The 19,904-nt window shown below is 42.5% G+C and overlaps 1 protein-coding gene across 1 annotated transcript in view; it reads right to left on the reverse strand.

The window, feature by feature from the left end:
• The window catches only part of PARVA (parvin alpha), a 267,872-nt gene that overhangs the window by 47,310 nt on the left and 200,658 nt on the right, over positions 1-19,904 (reverse strand). The window contains exon 10 of the mRNA XM_078680922.1: positions 19,433-19,501. Coding sequence (XP_078537048.1) covers positions 19,433-19,501 — 69 coding nt within the window. The remainder of the gene's footprint in view (positions 1-19,432; positions 19,502-19,904) is intronic.

Below are 19,904 nucleotides of genomic sequence, written 5' to 3' on the forward strand. Positions count from 1 at the left end.
GCTGGGCATCCAAAAACGACCTCATAGGGACTAAGTCCTAAACAAGAATGCACAGTTGTTCTCGTAGAGAGAAGTGCCAAAGGTAAAGCGTCAGGCCAAGCGAGTCCCGTGCTGGCCTGAATCTTCGCTAATTTGAGCTTGAGTGTGCCATTATAGCACTCTACCAAACCCGCTGACTGAGGATGGTTTGCCGCATGGAATTTCTGTCTAATCCCAAGACCCGCACACACCTTCTGCATAATTTGACCTACAAATTCACTTCCATTGTCACTCCAGACAATGCGCGGCAAGCCAAATCTTGGGAAAAATTCCTGTAAGAGGACTTTAGCAGTGGACAAGGCAGTATTATCCTTTAGGGGGTAGGCCTCTATCCATCTGGAAAAGGCACAGACCACCACAAGGACATACTTGAGGTTATTGAAACGTTCCATATGAATGTAATCTATTTGTAAAACCTCAAAAGGATATGTAGGGGGAGAAAAATGGCCTGCCGGAGTTGGGGTTCCCTTTCCTGGATTATGCATCAAACAAACAATACAATGTTTCACCACATTTTCCGCACATTTAGGAATACCTTCATTCTGCCATACTGGAGCCAGAAGCTTACATATTCCTTTCGCACTGATATGAGCTGGACCATGCGCCATAGTAACTACAGGTAGTACATAGGCATCTGGTAACAACCAACGTTGGTGTTCCGACAATTCCGTCCAACATCCTGTCTTTTCCAACATTCCCATACTTTCTCTCCACTTACTTAATTCCTTCTCAGTTGCGTCTGCTTGAATCATTTTCACACTTTCCACTGTGTCCTTACACATACCTCCTTCTATGACCCAGTTTGCAGGTCCTGCAACATACATATGGCTCTTAACATCTTTCACTGTTTCTTTCGCTACTTCGTCTGCAAAAGCATTCCCACGACCCACATCATCAGTGATTCTTTTATGTGCACTGCACTTCACAATCGCTATTTGGGTAGGCAAGGCAAGTGATTCAAGAAGGTCAGTAACCAACTGACCATGCTGTATTTTAGTCCCATGGGAAGTAAAGAATCCTCTTTCCTTCCACAAGCGACCGAAACTATGAGCCACGCCAAAGGCGTATTGGCTATCGGTGTAAACAGTCACTCTCTTTCCTTTTGCCAACACACACGCTCTCGTCAGTGCAATCAACTCAGCTGCTTGTGCTGAAATCTGAAATAATTTTTATTTGATTCAGTTCTCTGACGAGAACAACAATTTTTTTAGACAATATCAATTACATTTTTTACTAAAAAAATGATTACACTAATACATTTTTTAAAATGTTTTTAAAAAGTTGTACATGCTAATACACACAAATTCATTTGGTGGAGCTTGGTAGAGTGAAATCAGATTCTGGACTGAATTTATTTTACATTTCATTCACTCAGCTGCTTGTGCTGAATTGTGTGTAATACGTGCAGTTTCTACTACTGTATGCAAAGTGGTAACTGCATAGGCTGCAGTCGTATCACCATTAGGAAGCTTAAAACACGACCCATCTATCCATAGGATCCCATCAGGATCCACGAGTGATGCATCTTTTAAATCTATTCTGCCTTTAGTTTCCTCCTCTGTACGAAGAAAACAATCATGCTGATCACGTATATCTTCCTCTTCTGGATTAGGTAACAATGTTGCTGGATTTAAAACATTACATCGCTTGATGTGTATGTGGCTAGCTAAAAGCGTCAACTCATACCCAGACAAGCGAGCACTCGTGAGTTAGTTGCGTTTTTGTTCTGTTCAAAAGAGTATCCACTGCATGTGGTACCATAACAACAAGAGTGTGATCCAATACCAATCCTGCAGATTGACGAATAGAGATCGCCGTTGCTGCTGTTGCTCTGAGACAACTAGGCAATGCCTTGGCTACTGGATCCAAAGTAGCAGAAAAATAGGCACATGGCCTTTGTTTGTCTCCAAATTGTTGCGTTAAAACTGACAATGCACAACCTTCTCGTTCATGCATGTAGAGTGTGAAAGGCTTACTGTAATCTGGAGTACCCAACACAGGAGCAGAACACAAAGCAGTACGTAGATCAGAAAAACTCTTCTGACATTCGTCAGTCCAAGGAAGAGGTTGGGGTGTGTCTTTCAGAGTAAGTGCCAACAGAGGTTTAGCCAACAAAGAAAAATTCGGGATCCACTGTCTGCAATAAGAGGTAATGCCTAAAAAGGCACACACTTCCTTTTGTGTGGATGGTACAGACATTCGTGAAATTGCATGAATACGTTCTGGGGTCAATCGTCTTCCCTCCTTCGACAAGAGATGACCTAAATAGGTAACCTCTTGGCGGCAATATTGTAACTTAGAAGGTGACACCTTATGATGTAACTCAGACAAATGACGCAAAAGCGAAACAGTCGCATTTTTACAGACATCCTCTGAATCGGCAGCCACTAACAAATCATCCACATACTGAATAAGAGTAGCACCTGGAGGCAAAGAAAAAGCATCCAGCTGGGATTTCAAAGCTTGGCTATAAATGGAGGGACTTTCACAATAGCCTTGAGGTGCACGTTGAAATCTAAAGCTTCGGCCTCCGAGAGAGAAACCATAGAGATCCCTACTTTCCTCTGCAATAGGAATGCTAAAGAAAGCATTCTTGAGATCGATAACTAAGAACCAAGCAGCCGAAGCAGGTATCATTGTGAGCAAAGCAGTAATATCCGGACAACAGGAAACTGAGGGACAACAATTTTGTTGACCTCTCGAAGATCAATCACAAAACGATATACATGTGGCTTAGAAGGATCCGTACGTTTGAGAACAGGCAAAACAGGACTGTTGCAAACGTTTCCTCTCGTTTCTTCAACAACACCCTTCTGAACTAAATCATACACAATAGCCAACAGAGCTCTTTCGCCATCGTTAGAAATCTTGTACTGAGGAATACGTGGCAACTGAACATCAGGTTTGATAGTAATCACGTAAGGTGGAATTTTGAGCAAACCAACATCATTCGGACCCGTGGCCCAAAGCGTAGCAGGAAGTGAACGCAATTCAAGTGGCAGTTGATCTTTAGACAAATACGTAGGGGAAATCAATTTATCACCCAACGTGAGATGTACACCAGAGGGGGAACAATACAACGTTGCATGTAGACGTTTCAATAAATCCAAACCCAACAAATTCTCACCGCACCAATGAGCGGGGCTTCCAAATAATAAGGACCAATGGAGATGGGAAAAGGACAAGAGACTGGGTTACTAACTGGGGCGCCAGAGAATCCTACAGAAACATTCGTTAAGCCAGACAAAGGTGCCCCAGGGAGTTTGGAGTGAATAATAGAACTTCTCATCGCACCAGTATCCAAAAGAAACGGCTCTGAAACACCTAATGCAACAACGTTAACATAAGGCCCATCCTGATCCACTGGAACTGATACCACTCCCTTGCTTTGTCTACGGCTGTCCTAGCTAGTAGAAAAATCTGGATTTTCGTTCTCAACACAATAATCGTCATTGTAATATTGTGCTGACTGAGAATTCTGTTGATCAAAATAATTCATAGTATTCTGAGGGGGTAAGGAACGCTGTCCTTGAGATGGCGCACCTCGCCCGCTACCCCTAGGTGCTGACTGAAAACCACCACGGCCTCGTGGCCCTGATAGTCCATCAGTATGCTGCAATAAAACAGGAAAACTATTCTTGAAATGGCCTTCCTCTTTACAATAGGCACATTGATTAGGACCCAACAAAGGTCGCGGAACAAACGGTGCAGGTCTCTGTAACAATCTCTGAAACTGTGGAGGCTGTTGCAATTGACGCTGAGCAGAACGAGGGGGATAAGCTTGTTGCAAAAGAAACTTTGTATTCAACTCTTTAGTCTTTTTCTCTACTTTATCCTTTTCTTCCTTATCCCTATTCTCGTAATACTGAGCAGTGGCTAATATCTGCGCAGACTAAGAAACAGCCCACGAACTTTTGGAATCTTTTAATGTATGTGATAATTCGGGAAGTAAATTAAATACAAATTTATCCACAAATAATTGCTGTCCACCCTCCGTACTCATATCTTGACCACTGTGGTCGATGAACGTCTCTTCGAAACGAGTAAAGAAGTCAGAGACACTCATCTTTCTTCTGATTACACGCAGCTAACTTATCCCAATTAACTCGGAGGGCAGGTATCATTGTTGTCATTAGAGCTATTATTCTACCAGGCAACTCAGTGATCAAATCATCGGGGTTAGCACCACCTACTTGTGCTGCATCAAGGCAGCCCAATTACCACCTAAAGCTTGATCGTGGTCCTCCTTTCGAATCCGAGCCCATAATGCTTGAGGGACTACATTTCCCATCAGCAAATCAATATCTGCTAAATTCATAACGCACACATCAACAGTCTGAGACAACTCTTTATAATACCCAGCAGGATTCTTACGAGGGTCCGGTAGAGACTGTTTAAGCGCCAGAACTTCAGATCTTTTCCAAGGGACATGTACCCATATACGATGAAAATGAGGAGGGACAGGTGGATTAGCAGCCTGATCTCCATCCCTCCATATCGGAGGTACTTCTTGCATAGGATAGTGTTTCACTTTATGCCTTACTGCAGGATCAGGCTCAAGAGAAGCTTGAGAGAAAAAGGATGACCTAAAAGTGATAAGTGTTCGAACAGCTTCTTCGACATCAGAACCCACAATAAGTCCCTTATCAAATTTAGCCTGTATATCAAACAAACCCTGAGGAAGTAAATCCAAATCACCCCATCCTTTTATGAGGACATTACACATAACATTAAAAACATATCGTTGTGTAGGCGCATTCCACTGAAGAAAAGTATCCAAGATATCGCGTACATTATACTGTTGACCACTCATGATCCAATTATGAGCGAGAGAGTCCAACCTAATTCGTTCGTCAATGTCCGGAATTTGACTACGGGGTTGTCTTCGAGACGAAGCAGGAGTCAAATTAAGAGACCCGAAGAAAGGCAACAAAAGACCGGAAACGGTATCAACTAATCGTTGACGAGCTGTAGGGGAATCTGATAATAAAACCGGAGACAACCTGTTAAGCACAGCAGGAGAAAAACTGTCAGTGGTAAAAGAAACTGACGGTGAAGGAGACTGAGGTACAGAAGTCGGTGGCAAAGGAGGTGGAGGTGGAATTACTGGAAGAGGCAATTGTGGAAGAACCGGAACAACTGGTTGGAGAACAGGTTGCTGAACAACAGGTTGTAATGGGGGTGCATTAGCACCTAATACATAAGGTGGAGGTAATCTCGACAAATGAGACATTAAAGGATCTTCGTCAAGATCTTTACTCTTTGTGGAAGGAGGCAACACCGGATAACATCTATCTATTGCCATATGATGCTGTCGTTCTGAAATTTCAATCATTTGATCAATTTCATTATTCTTAAACTGTTGAGCAGCCTGTAGAATCGTCATATCCTGTGCTTTCTTATCTTTTTTTGCTTGTTTAATTTCTTTCTGTTTGGCTTCCTTACGCCATAGGCGGAAAGAGTCAAACATTGCCGGCCGGGCTTTTCTCTTAAATAAAATTGCTTCTAAATTGTCTAATATGTCAGGCTCAAAGCTACCATTTTGTGGCCACATCTTTCTTTGTATATCGAATCCATGTGTCATTAAAAATAATAGGACCAAGACCATGTTTCGAATAGAGCTCATAAGTGGGAGTTCCAACCGGAGGAATTGGACAAGAGTCCTCTAGCCGGGAATCCCTAGTACAATTAAAACAGCAAAACTTCTTAAACTTACTAAGTCCAGGCATTTCGTAACGAACTGGACTATTCACAAACTTCAAGGGTTTTTTAAGGCAATTATCACAGCACAAACGTACTTACCCCTCGGCTTCGACTAATGCATGAGTCGAATAACAAAAACCAAGGTACGTTACCATTACAACGAAACTTTTACAATGGACTACTTTTACAACGCAACTTTTACAACGCAGGAACCATTACAACGAACTACCATTACAACACATTTTTTTACAACGCAATAGTTTTACAACGCAATGCCTTTACAACGTAAGTATTGGTAAGTATATTATTATAGTCAAAATGTTATAAGTTTGGGTTTTTGGGTAAAGGGGTATTATAGTAAAAATGTTATAAGTTTAGATTTTTGGGTAAAGGGGTATTTTTAGGGTTCAGTGTCAGTTTTAAGTTTTTGGGTAAAGGGGTCAGTTTTGGGTTTTTGTGTAAAAGGGTATTTTTAGGGTTCAGGGTCAGTTTTGGGTTTTTGAGTAAAGGGGTATTTTTAGGGTTCAGGGTCAGTTTTGGGTTTTTGGGTAGAGGGGTATTTTTAGGGTTCAGGGTCAGTTTTGGGTTTTTGGGTAAAACGGTATTTTTAGGGTTCAGGGTCAGTTTTGGGTTTTTGGGTAAAGGGGTATTTTTAGGGTTCAGGGTCAGTTTTGGGTTTTTGGGTAAAGGGGTATTTTTAGGGTTCAGGGTCAGTTTTGGGTTTTTGGGTAAAGGGGTATTTTTAGGGTTCAGGGTCAGTTTTGGGTTTTTGGGTAAAGGGGTATTTTTAGGGTTCAGGGCTAAGTTTGGGTTTTTGGGTAAAGGGGTATTTTTAGGGTTCAGGGCCAGGTTTGGGTTTTGGGGTACATGGATACAGGGTAAAAATAAATTAAAAATAATAATAAATGAAAATAAATTATATTAAATTTAATTAATTACATTATAAAAAATATTATATACTTACCAATACTTACGTTGTAAAGGTATTGCGTTGTAAAAGTATTGCGTTGTAAAAATATGCGTTGTAATGGTAATTCGTTGTAATGGTTCCTGCGTTGTAAAAATAGCGTTGTAAAGGTATGCGTTGTTAAAGTATGCGTTATAACGTCATATATCCAAAAACCAAAACAAAAGAGTGGGCGCTACCCACGAATACATAACGAAATATTTTCTCACTGCAACAGGTGTCCGTCTAACGTCTCGCAATACCAATCATCACCAGAGGGCCAAGGCAGGGCGACAGTCAGGGCAGCAGTCGTCTGCAGCCGTCGGAAAGGAGTAGCCGCGTTGAAAAAGACCTTCGGTCCACTTTCGACATACAGGTGTCACTTGACGTGGTTTGCGAATCCTCCAGAATTTTCTTGCGAGGCTCCTCACGACCTTCGGGCTGAACCGCTACCACTGAAGCCGCCCCACATTGGGCGCCAATTGGAGAACTTGGCCTTATGGGCTGAGCGGCGCAGGGCATGCCTGAAATCTCCGGGTTCACCTGCCTTATCAGACAGAGACACGAGACACTCCGTTAGGCGTAGAAAATCAGGATTTATTGGCTGCAGCTAAGCACAGTTGTCCAAGAAGTACACCAATGGTAGGTTCTCAGGAGACTGCCACTTCACTCCGTGGCGCACAGTCTTTTATACCACACATATTTACAATACCTACTCCCAAAACATACAAAACTGACAAATGAGAAAAGTTCGAAAACAAGCTATCAAGTATCTGGTGAATGCCCTTCTTTCAAAACCCGTGTTCTCCCCTCCCCTCAAGTTAATCAATGCTAGTGCATGTAATTCAATTTGCAGGTGGCAGGGCGTATTTGCGAGCCTCAAAGGATAGTTGTGTAACAGGAGAGTACACGGAGAGAATAGTGAAGGCCAGTCAAACAAGATAAAGTAAAGGAAGAATGGTGGGACCCAAACAGTAAACTAAGACAAGGATCAATCAGTCTAGACATGGATTAACTAACTCGGCCTGTCCCTGACACCGGTTTCATAAACAAGGACAAAGGGTTACTTTTTAACAAGAGAGACGAACAGCTGGAAAGGCAAAAACACTATGTTCGCCGTGTCGCCTGAGTGAGGGCAACATAAAATGGCGGCTGTCACAAAATGGCGGCTGACTACGAAGCAAAGTCGAAAATCACAGAATCTCAAGGGGAGAATATCCCCTTTCCAATAGTACCCCTCCCCAGTGGATACTTGCTTGAGGATCACCACAGGAGGGCGATCCCCAAGCAGGGATCCACCCACTAGACACCAGGGAGGGGGGAGCGGCCCCTTGGGCAAGGGCCTTTGCTTCCCCCAATTCAATTTGGCACAAATTTGTCTTTTTGCCCCCCGGGGGGCAAATGGGGGCAGTAGCCCCCAATCTGCCCCCCCGGGGGGGCAAAAAGCCCACTAGACACTAGGGATTTTGAAATAAATTGAAAATAAGGGTGGGGGCTGCCCATAATGGGCATGCCCATGCCCCCACCTCCTCCCCTGCAACAATTACAGCCTTCCTACCCCCCTAGAGGGGCAGATGGGGGCAGTAGCCCCCAATCTGACTCCCCGGGGAGGGCAAAAAGCCCACTAGACACCAGTTTTTTTTGGGCAAATCTTTATTAGGGTAGGGGCATTGGCATGCCTCTTTTGGGCAGACCCCACCCTAATTAAAATTTGCACAAAAAACTCCCTGGCGTCTAGTAGGCGTTCTGCCCCACCTGGGGGGCAGATGGGGGCATTACCCCCAATCTGCCCCGCCTGGGGGAGGCAAAAAGCCCACTAGACGCCATGGATTGTTTTTTGGGGCAAATTTGAAATAGGGTGGGGCTGCCCAAAGCGGGCATCCCCATACCCCTACCCCCTGCCCCTCAACAATTACAGCCTTCCTGCCACCCGGGGGGGGGCAAAACGCCCACTAGACACCAGGGATTTTGTTTGGGCACATTTTTATTAGGGAGTGGCATTGGCATGCCCGTTTTTGGGAAGACCCCCCCTAATTAAAATATGCACAAACAACTCCCTGGCGTTTAGTGGACTTTCTACCCAGATGGGGGCATTAACCCCCAATCTGCCCTGCCGGGGGGGGGGGGCAAAAAGCCCACTTGACGCCAAAGATTATGCTGGCTTTTTTATGTGTGGGGTGGGGGCTGCCTAGAATGGGCACACCAATGCCTCCACCCCCCAAAAAAATTAGCCACAGTGTTTCTGCATATCGGGGCAACCCCACCCCAGAAATCCCCCCCGCCCCCCAGGGCGGCTGAAAAGCCGTCAAGTCACGTATTTGTTTTTAGCAATATGCCTACAGGTGGATTTTGGGCCCTACAGCAACCGGCACATAGGAAAACTTTGTGAACCTGTACATTTTTGAAAACTAGACACACAGGGAAATCCAGAATGGGGTGACTTGATTGGCTCTCACTAGGTTCTATTACCCAGAATCCCTTGCAAACCTAAACAATTTGCCAAAAAACACATTTTCCTCACATTTCTGTGTTGGATAGTTCTGCAATCTGTGTGGATCCACAAAATTCCACCCACCCCATGTTCCCCAAAGCCTTCCGAGAAATATGGTACCTCACTTGTGTGGGTGGGTCAAGTACCCGCGACATGCAAGGGTCCAAACCCTATTGAGGCAATATCAAAATGACCTATCACAAAACAACATGGTTTTGCAAGGAGGGTCACCTGGGTTTTTGTCCCCGGGCTCGGCGGCCATCTTGGGAAACTACCAAACCCAAACAGTTCTGAAAACTAGACACGCGGGAGAGTCCAGCGAGGTATGGCATGCGTGGGTCCCCCAACGTTTTCCTACCCAGAAATCCCTGCAAACCTTATATTTAGCTGAAAAAGACACTTTTTCCATACATTTCTGCGTGGGATCACCGTGCTGGCACAAATGACCTACCACCCAGCGTTCCCCTTGTTCTCCCGAGTAAAATGATACCTCATTTGCGTGGGTGGGCCAAAGGCCTGTGACTAGGAAGAGCCCAAAACATAGGGATTTAGAGTATAGCGTCAAGAATTCTAAGCGCTATATTTTTATAAAAATACGTTTTTAGCCAGTTCTGCTTTGGACACCCACAAAAGTAAGGTATCATTTTACTCAGGACACTAAGGGGAACGCTGTGGGGTTGGAAATTTGTGCCGGCACGGTGATTCCACACACAAATATGTGGAAAATGTGGGGGGTTTTCAGCTACATTTGAGGTTTGCATGGCATTCTAGGTAGGAAAACTTTGGGGGATCCATGCAAGCCATACCTCATTGGACTCCCCCGGGTTTCTAGTTTTCAAAAATGTTTGTGTTTGGTACTTTCCCAAGATGGCCGCCGAGCCCAGGGCCAAAATCTCAGGTGCCCCCCCCAAAACCAGGTAGTTTTGCTATAGGTAATTTTGAAGTCTCCACAGTACGATTTGAGCCATTTCCTGTTGCAGCCACTATGCCTACCCACACAAGTGAGGTACCATTTTAATCGGGAGACCTGGGAGAACGCTAGGTAGGAGGAAATTTTTGGATCCACACAGATTCCAGAACTTTACCACACAGAAATATGAGAACAAAGTGAATTTTTGGGCGAAATTTGAGGTTTGCAGTGGATTCTTGGTAGGAGAATGATGGGGGACCCATGCAAGCCATACCTCGCTGGACTCCCCCGGGTGTCTAGTTTCCAAACATGTGTGGGTTAGGTAGGTTATCCTTGATGGCTGACGAGCCCCGGGCAAAAAACTCATGGGACCCCCCTTGCAAAACCAGGCTGGTTTGTGATAGGTCATTTTGATGTCGCCTCAATAGGTTTTGGGCCCTTGCCTGTCACGGGTCCTTGACCCACCCACGCAAGTGAGGTACCATTTTTATCAGGAGACCTGGGGGAACGCTGGGTAGGAGGAAATTCGTGGATCCACGTAGATTCCAGAACTTTTCACCACAGAAATGTTGGGAAAATGAGGTTTTTTTGACAATGTTTTAGGTTAACAAGGGATTCTGGGTAACAGAACCTGGTGGGAGGCAGTCAAGTCACCCAATCCTGGATTCCCCTGGGTGCCTAGTTTTCAGAAATGTATAGGTTTGCTAGGTTTCCCTAGGTGCCGGACGAACTACGGTTCAAAAACTACAGCTTGGCAACTTTGCCAAAAAAGGGCCATTTTTCACTGCGAAATTGAGGTGCGACCATGTTGCGTTTTGCAATGTTTTCTGTCGCAGGCACTAGGCCGACCCACACTAGTGAGGTACCATTTTTCTCATAAGACTTTGAGGAATGCGGGGTGGGTGGAAATTTGTGGATCCACACAGATTCCAGAACTTTCCACCACAGAAATGTGGTTTTTTTTTACAATTGTTTAGGTTTGCAAGGTTTTCTGGGTAACAGAACCTGGTGGGAGGCAGTCAGGTCACACCATCCTGAAATCCCCTGGGTGTCTAGTTTTTAAAAATGTATAGGTTTGCTAGGTTTCCCTAGGTGCCGGCAGAGCTAGGGTTCAAAAACTACAGCTAGGCACTTTGACAAAAAAGGGTCATTTTTCACTGCGAAATTGAGGTGTGACCAAGTTGCATTTTGCGCCGTTTCCTGTCGCAGGCCCTAGGCCGACCCACACAAGTGGGGTACCATTTTACTCGGAAGACTGTGGGGAACGCTGGGTGGAAGGAAATTTGTGGATACATACATGATTCCAGAACTTTCCACCACAGAAATGTGGAGAAAATATGTTTTTGTTTTACATTGTTTAGGTTTGCAAGGGTTTCTGGGTAACAGAACCTGGTGGGAGGCAGTCAAGTCCCCCCATCCTGGATTCGCCTGGGTGTCTAGTTTTAAAAAATGTATAGGTTTGCTAGGTTTCCCTAGGTGCCGGCAGAGCTAAGGTTCAAAACTACAGCTAGGCACTTTGCAAAACAAGGGTTATTTTTCACTGCGAAATTGAGGTGCGACCATGTTGCGTTTTGCACCGTTTTCTGTCTAAGGCAGTAGGCCAACCCACACAAGTGAGGTACCATTTTCTCAGAAGACTTTGGGGAACGCGGGGTGGGTAGAAATTTGTGGATCTACGCAGATTCCAGAACTTTCCACCACAGAAATGTAGGAAAAACCTGTTTTTTGGACAATTTTTTAGGTTTGCAAGGGATTCTGGGTAACAGAACCTGGTGGGAGGCAGTCAAGTCACCCCATCCTGGATTCCCCAGGGTGTCTACATTTCAAAAATGTATAGGTTTGCTAGGTTTCCCTAGGTGCCGGCAGAGCTAGGGTACAAAAACTACAGCTAGACAATCTGCCAAAAAAGGGTCATTTTTCACTGCGAGATTGAGGTGTGACCACGTCGCGTTTTGCGCAGTTTCCTGTCGCGGACACAAGACCGACCCACACAAGTGAGGTACCGTTTTTATTGGAAGACTTAGGGTAATTCAGATTTGTAAATCAACTGTTATTACCTATTGAGTTTTCATGCATTTCTCCCTTCCAAATGAAAGACATTGTATAAAAAAGAAGTCATTTTGAAAAATGACCATTACTTCTCATGCTAGTATGAGTATTCCCAATTTTGAAAATGTGCAAATATGTACTGTTTCTAAACTCTATAATTGGTACCCATTTCAGAAATACATGGGTGTCTTTCATATCGATTTTTCTAGGTATTTATTTTCCAGAATAATTGCTCTATACCCGGTACATAATAAAATACCATTGCAAGTTGCTGCTCAGTTTTTGGCTCTGGGTTCGTCGGGTTCTTGGTGAACCTACAGGTCCTATATATCCCCACAACCAGGAAGGTTCAGCAGATGTAACAGTATTTTGCTTTCAAAGAGCTGTCATAATTACAAGAAGTTAAAGGTGAAAACGTTGACACAAAAGGCTGTTTTTTTCAACTAATTTTCAATTTTTCCAATATTTAACTGTTAGTTTCTATAATGAAACCTTCACGGATTTAGACAAATGACCTCTTTCTGAATTCTACTTCTCTAAAATGTATAGCTTTCCAGGATCCATTATTGCTTTCAAACTTATTTTTACCATTAACTGGAGGGAGGTTGAAAGCACTAAAAATAGCAAAAATAGGCTATGTCCCAGAAAAATGCCAAAGCTGTGTGAAAAATGTTGGTTCTCTGACAAAAGACTGTCAATCCCTAAAAGCTGGGGAAATGGTGATTTCAGCCCCACAAACCCTTCTTTGATAACATTTGCAGGGAAAACCCCAGTGGCTTTCATTTGTAGCCCGTTTTTCCCATTTTTCTGAAAAAACAAACATTTTACAGTATTTTGGCTAATTTCTGGGACTCCTCCAAGGAAATCCACAAACCCTGGATACCTTTAGAATCCCCATGATATTGGAAGAAAAGGCCGCAAAATTGGCGTGGATACCTTATGTGGTCAAAAAGTTACAGGGGCCTAAGCGCACACTACCCCAAATAGTCAAAAAAAGGCTTAGCCAGGGGGGGAAAAGGCCTAGCAGCGAAGGGGTTAAGGAGGTGCTTTTGGCCAGATTGGAGGCGATTCAGAATACGGCAGCTCAACTAGTGTGCAATCTTGTTTATGGCTCTTCTTCAGAATCTTTAAGATTGCTGCACTGGTTACCTATCAAGAAACGTGGCATCTTTAAACTTATCTGCCATGTCCATCAACATTTGTATATGGAAGGCCCCATATTTCTCCGATCTAGAGTATGTTTTTATCATCTAGGAAGATGTCTTAGATCTTCTATACAGTGTTGCCATTATCTCATCGCATTCAAATGACCAAAAATGGCGGTTGTTCAGTTTCCTATTAGGCCCCACATTGCTGGAACTAATTACCCATAGAGATTTGTTTGTGTCCAAATTTTGTAATTTTTAAGAAACTCTTAGAAACATGATTATTTTAAGATTTTCTTTAGTGAATTTGCCTTTCATCTTCCTTTTGCAGCGTTACCTTGAGTGTCGGGATACTCCTTTGAGAGTGAGTTGTAACGCTATAGAAATTTAGTAACATGACATATCTGTGTTCAGTAGAGGAATGAACAAGTACCTAGGGGAAAGAGCAAAAGAGCTCTCTAACTTGACATGAAGCAGAGAAAAGCACAGGCTAGAGATCAAAGATCAACTGATCTACACTGGCTACAACAGAACTACACAAGAGCTTGTGAATGCTGGTCTGATAAACATAACATCAAACAACGAGAACCCGGTCATCCATCTTGGGTGAGGGGAACAACACAACTATAAATAAACAGAAAGTAAAGTTAAATGACAGAAGCGGCATAGATTGGTTCACATTCATGCTTTTTTTTAATAGATTTAAAAGGCAAGAGCGTAAATTGAGGAGCAACTGCTAAAAATCTGTCAATAAAATGATAAATCTGTCATGCCAGAAGTAGAATTATATGTCAAGATACGAAGACTCCTATTTTGCTTATATTTGTCTTCACTACTTCATATCAACAACATAAGATTTCAGATAACGTTATGCATAACTTCCAATTGCAGAGTTTTAGATATACAGAAATTCCCATAAATAATCAAACACCAAAACAGACATCGCATTCTGTCATTTCAGCTTTCACTTTTCTTTCTGGTCACTACAAACATTTATGGTAGCATTTTCTACCTATTTTATGTGCGCTTTGTTAATTCATTAGAAGTTCAGAATAAAGTATTGCGTGCGAAAGTAATTGCTTGTGTTTTTATGCATTTTCCGCATCAAGTCTACAGTTTCAATCAAGGTCGTTCTGGCAAGGATGGGCAGTGGTGCTCGAACTGTGGCTGTAGTAGGTGCTACTGCATCCCCATAAAACATGAAATGTTCGATGGAGAATGAATAAATGGGCCACTTCTTAATGTGTTTCTTCATTACTGATCCTGAAATCAGTGGCTGCCTTCCAAGGGTCTTAAAGAGGTCATCTAATAATATATCCAGACAATACCATCTCTTTAAGGATGTAGGGTCGCAACAATTCAACTTCGTAGAAATACTGCTTCAAAATCAAAATCTAGAGTTTGTCATGAATAGGGACAAATCGGTTTTGGATTTAACCCATAAAATAGAGTTTCTAATCTTTACAATAGATTCAGTGACATCACTATTGAAACTGCACACCTTGAAAATTCAGAACATCAAGCAGGAGATTTGGAAAACATTGATAAAGATGCAGATTTCCTTACATTATTTGGCAAGAGTAGTGAGCCTGTCTTTCCAGGCCTCCTGCATTACAGGGTTCTACAGTATCTGCGGAGCATTTATGTCATGGGGTTGACATATATAAGTCAGGTTTCGTGATCGAAGGACGCCAGAGCAGAACTAGAATGGTGGCTCAATTACATGGAGGCTTGGAATGATCAAGTCTTTTTTGGTTCTGCACCAGATCGGGTGATAGAATCAGATGTCAGCTGGCAAGGTAGGGGGGTCTGTTATGTCAAAACATTGACATGGGCCTGGTGGTCTGAGCAGAGTCAACCTTGCAGAACACATTTTTGAGCTTCTGCGTGAACCGGTTTCTGTCAGGATGTTCAAATAATAAGAGACAAAATACACTGTTGTGTATCACAATGAAATTATAGCATTTCTGTGGTATGTGATGCAGAGGTGGGACCAGATCCAGATTGTTGTTGGTTTTGGCAATTTTTTCTGTACCAGAGGTTTTATGTGATAGAGAACATTGGTCAGACTTGAGCATCCAACTGGTGGAGTGGTAGTCCCGGCATTTCTCAGAGCTGGCCAAATGGATGCACAAATAGTGGTGGGTTACAGAAATTGTGTTGAGTTCATCAGGCAGACCTGTTCACACATAGTTAAATCAACAAATGGTTGAATTTCATAGCTTGACACTAGATGGAAGGAGATGGGAAGAGATGGGTTCGTGCAAAAGTGGGGATGCCAGGTGAATTAATCATTTGTGCCACTTGGAGATTGCTGGCACATGTCAGGAGAAAAGTGTCAGATTAAGATTGCAGCAGGATGGGCAGTGCAAGCATGGTACCCAAACCTTCTTGAGTGGTCCATGGAACATCCTATTCCCTTCTTCCCTAACATCTTCAGGTTCTCACAAATCCAGAGGGGAGGGGTCATCCTTTACTGTAAGATAGTCTAGAAAACGTTTGTGATAAGTGTGGTAAGACAGGCCTTTGGAAACAAACTCTCAAACTCCCTAGGGAGTCTTGGGCACCCAAAACCAGAAAAATTACGTGAAAACGGCTGGGCAAGATGAAATAAGATGGAAGGATATTAGGATCCCACATTAGCATCTATAATACATGTGTTTAATTTTATTTCTAAGGAAAACAAAAAGGAGTACCAAAAGCTAAACACCTAGTGATTAGGTATTTGAGCTGGAGAAGAGTATGTAGATGGTAATATCCCTTGAGTTGCAAGTTGAAGATTGGGATATGCCAGCAGGGTCCGTCTCAGTCTAGCTATTCGGCCCTGCAGAATGTGAACAGAGTATTTCTGATGTGCATGATTTGTCCAGATAATTATTTGTTACCCCTGAAAGAACTGTTGTGGAAATTAGCAATGTTATTTTGTCTGATCTCATGTAAAATAATATTGGATGTTCATGCATTAGATGTGATAGGATAATGATGCAAAAGGTAGAACAAGGAACATAGGTCATATCAAATGACAATTTTAATCAATTAAACAATTAAAGTAAAAAAAACAGCGCAGTGAGTATGAGTGCAGAGCCCCATGCTTGATGCTCCTTGATAAGTGACACACGCATGTGATAAACATGTTTTTCTTGTGTGTCAAAATAACAAGAAAACAACCCGTTCTACCAAATCATATATTCAAAAGGTGTCAGTGGTATAATCAGTCGGTAGCATTTAGATCCTCAAGAAATACCAGGATCATCATCAGGACTCAAGCCCAAGACCATATTAGCAGCCGCTGAAAAGCATAATAGCTCCCCAGTAAACATCTACATAGAAAGAACTAATCAGAACAGCCTTAAATTCCAAATTGGGTGGCAGAAGCCAGGGACCCATCATGTGGGCCTGGCAGAGGCATGCAGAGACCAGGGCAGACCTAAACAGGCTACAAGAGGAGAAACATTGAAATCCTGTTAGTCAAAATAGGAGCAAAGCCTGATGACTACAACCATCAATGATGCAGAAAGTGTAGATGTTAGAAGGCCTTATGGCTGCATGTGACTCTCCTGGTGGATGCAGGAATCAACGTTTGTTCTAGCGACCATGAAGGGTGCTCAGCACACTGAAATGTGGCTGACACTGTTAGGAGCTATATCTAGTTCATAATATGGCCTATAGTTTATTGATGTGGCTATAGAGTAGTGAAGAAAAGAGAATGCTTAATAATCCCCTCTGTATCCTTAACAGAATCATCATCCGACATCCAGACAAGCCGCATCATTCGTCCCTCTGAGTGCGCAGACACCGGGCATATCGTGCCGTCGTCAGGTCCGACATTCCATAACGGACCCTGACATTTTAAATTGCACTTGAAGTGTGTATTTGGTCAAACGGGATCGAACCCGACATCTGTATAGCCGCATCATTTACGCTATATAGTACACAGTAACTGGGTACTTTCGGCCACTATCAGGTTTGACCTCCGGCTGCCAAGCTTGACCAACTTTCACCAGTTTTAACCGACTCGCACGTTACAATCCCACGGATTTTTATCATTTCTGTCTTACGTCGTGAATATCGCCCTCGGCAGCACCATACAAGAAATATCCAGGCTCAGAGATATCACTTTGCAGATTCGATTTGGTCCTTACATAATTCTACTTTTGAGCATTGACCGAGCAAATCCCTGGTCCGTGTGAAATTGTTTTGTGGCTCCTGAAGAAGGCGTTAAGTCGCCGAAACGCGCGTCGAGTACTGTATTATTAATTCGGTGGACACCCCCATGATCGGTGTTCCTGTTATACATTGATATGGTCATTGTTTTTAATGTAACTCCTTGGTTGTGAATTTTTAGCATTGTGTTATTTAGCTGTTATTTTCATCGAATATTGTATTTGTTTATTAATTAATTATATATGTGTTTTTATTAAAACTTGATGAGTTTATATCACCCCTACAGCTTTCCAATTGTCCTTGACTTGGTTTCCTCACTTGTTTATTTTATTTGAAATCCTCTGACTGCCTAGGCATTTTCCGCACACAGGTCCTTAACAGAATCTACATTTTAACATAGTCCCGAAAATCTAAATTATCTTCACCGTATTCTGTAAGTCAGGAACTATTATTTGCAGATGCAGATGACACTTTCATCCAAGAACGTTCCACTTAGGTGTTATAAGAGTATGGCATTGATTACTTCCATGCAGCATAATATGGAATCGGGGAAACCCATACGATTGCCCTGCTGTGTGAGCCTGGCAGTCACAGACCCAGATTCGTTTGGTAAGAACTGTAGTTTCTTGAGAGTAAACAATAAAAGAGTATTCTCTGAGATGCTGAGTGACAAGCAAACAGTATAGAGACCACTGTGTAAGAGACAATGGAATGATCATTACGTACAACTTATTTTGAATCGCATCTAGAATCTGTTTGTGTCGGCAAATCAAAAAAGAAGATCTTGCCAATCAGCAAAGATAACAAAGTAATAAATGCCTTTCAGAATAAATTCTACATGGACACTATATTGAAACACACATCCTCCTCTGTGATGTTTACAAAATCAACATATTTCCATTTCTAAGAATTGGAAGACCTTCTGTTGATGATTCTTTAGCTCAATCAAGTATGTTGTCAAAAAGGAATTTAGGAAGCTTAAAGGGTGATGGTATAGGGCCCAATGTTAAATTTAGTCACAGACATAAGTTATGACCAAATTACATTTTTTTTATACTGGCCAGGAATGCACAAAGGGAGTGCTGGTGAGCATAATCAATTTACGTGCCTGATTTCACTGCCATGAGTGCAGTGAAATCCACACTTCTAAATCCCACTCAAAAGGTAGTAGGGCGTGCTCCAATGTGTTGTGTGCATTTGAAAATTGGGAGCATCCAGAAACATGGACATTTATAGGCATTCTGACTTCTTTCCACCCTACATATGGTAAGAGATTTTCTCCAACCGAGTGCCACAGGAACTCCCCTTCCAAGGTGCGAAGGAGAATAGATCACCCCGACATTTCTTGGTGACATAGGGAAGAACTTTATCCATCATGAAAATGCTTCCCCGTGGAGGAAAGAAAGGTTGCATTTGCACAGGGGATATGTTGCCCCTGTGGAGATGGCTTCTATATGGAGAATGCAATTAAGGAGTAAAAGGAGTCCTTGGGATTAGTCACAGAACCCTCGGAGAAGTATACCTAGAAACCAACGGCTGGTGAAGCTTTCTAGGTGTGCTGCTGGGAAAGTTGTTGAATGCCAAAAAGTAGTAAATCTACACCTGCACATAGGCATAAATCTATAGGTGCAGCTGTGAATTGAGTTCATAGTATTTTTAAACATGGAGTCTGAGCCTCAGCAATAAATGTTTCACTGTCATCACAGTAATATTAAGAGCACGTTTGCTGTCTCAATATTTATGCCAGGCTATTGAATGGCGATAAGCGTTATTCAGTTGAAGCCCTTTTTTCTCCAAATCTTTTGGCATTCTCCTCTATTCAGGAGCTCTTATTGGTGTATTTTGGAAACAAAGTAGGTACCACAGGCCGATGTATCAACCTTATCTAGATCTCCATGTTCTGTCTTTGTTGAATGCTTTTCTGTATTATCGAAATGGCTGTTTGATATTAAAACCAATATTTTTCGTTTTTTTCAATATCTTACCTGGGTTTCCAATTCTGTGACTTCCAAATTCAGTTTATTTAGATGCTTGTTCACAAATGTAATTAATGTCTGAAAAATAATAAATGCATTTATTGTAAACACAGTTAGCTTTAAATCTATGATATTTGTTTATAATGCAATGACGTTTCCTCGTTTTCAATAAAATTTGGGTGTATTTATCCTTAGTACAAGGGATGATTCTCACTCTGGAAAAACATCTGTGATTACTAAACTTAAAAACATATTTAATTTTGCAATACAAGTGAGGCATTAAATGCTGTGAATGGGGAAAATGCTGCCAGGTATTTTAAGGAATTCAATTGCCTCAGCTCCCTTAAATCATACAGTTTAGGCAGAAGGAATTTTTCTAACAAGCAGGCCCTACACATGCATTTAGAAGAGCACTGCAGCTCTAGAAAGGGATTAAACAGCCGTAGACAACTTGCATGGACCACCATTTTAAGAGTCAGCT

The sequence above is a fragment of the Lissotriton helveticus genome, chromosome 3_1 (assembly GCF_964261635.1).
Source record: "Lissotriton helveticus chromosome 3_1, aLisHel1.1, whole genome shotgun sequence".
NCBI lineage: Eukaryota > Metazoa > Chordata > Amphibia > Caudata > Salamandridae > Lissotriton > Lissotriton helveticus.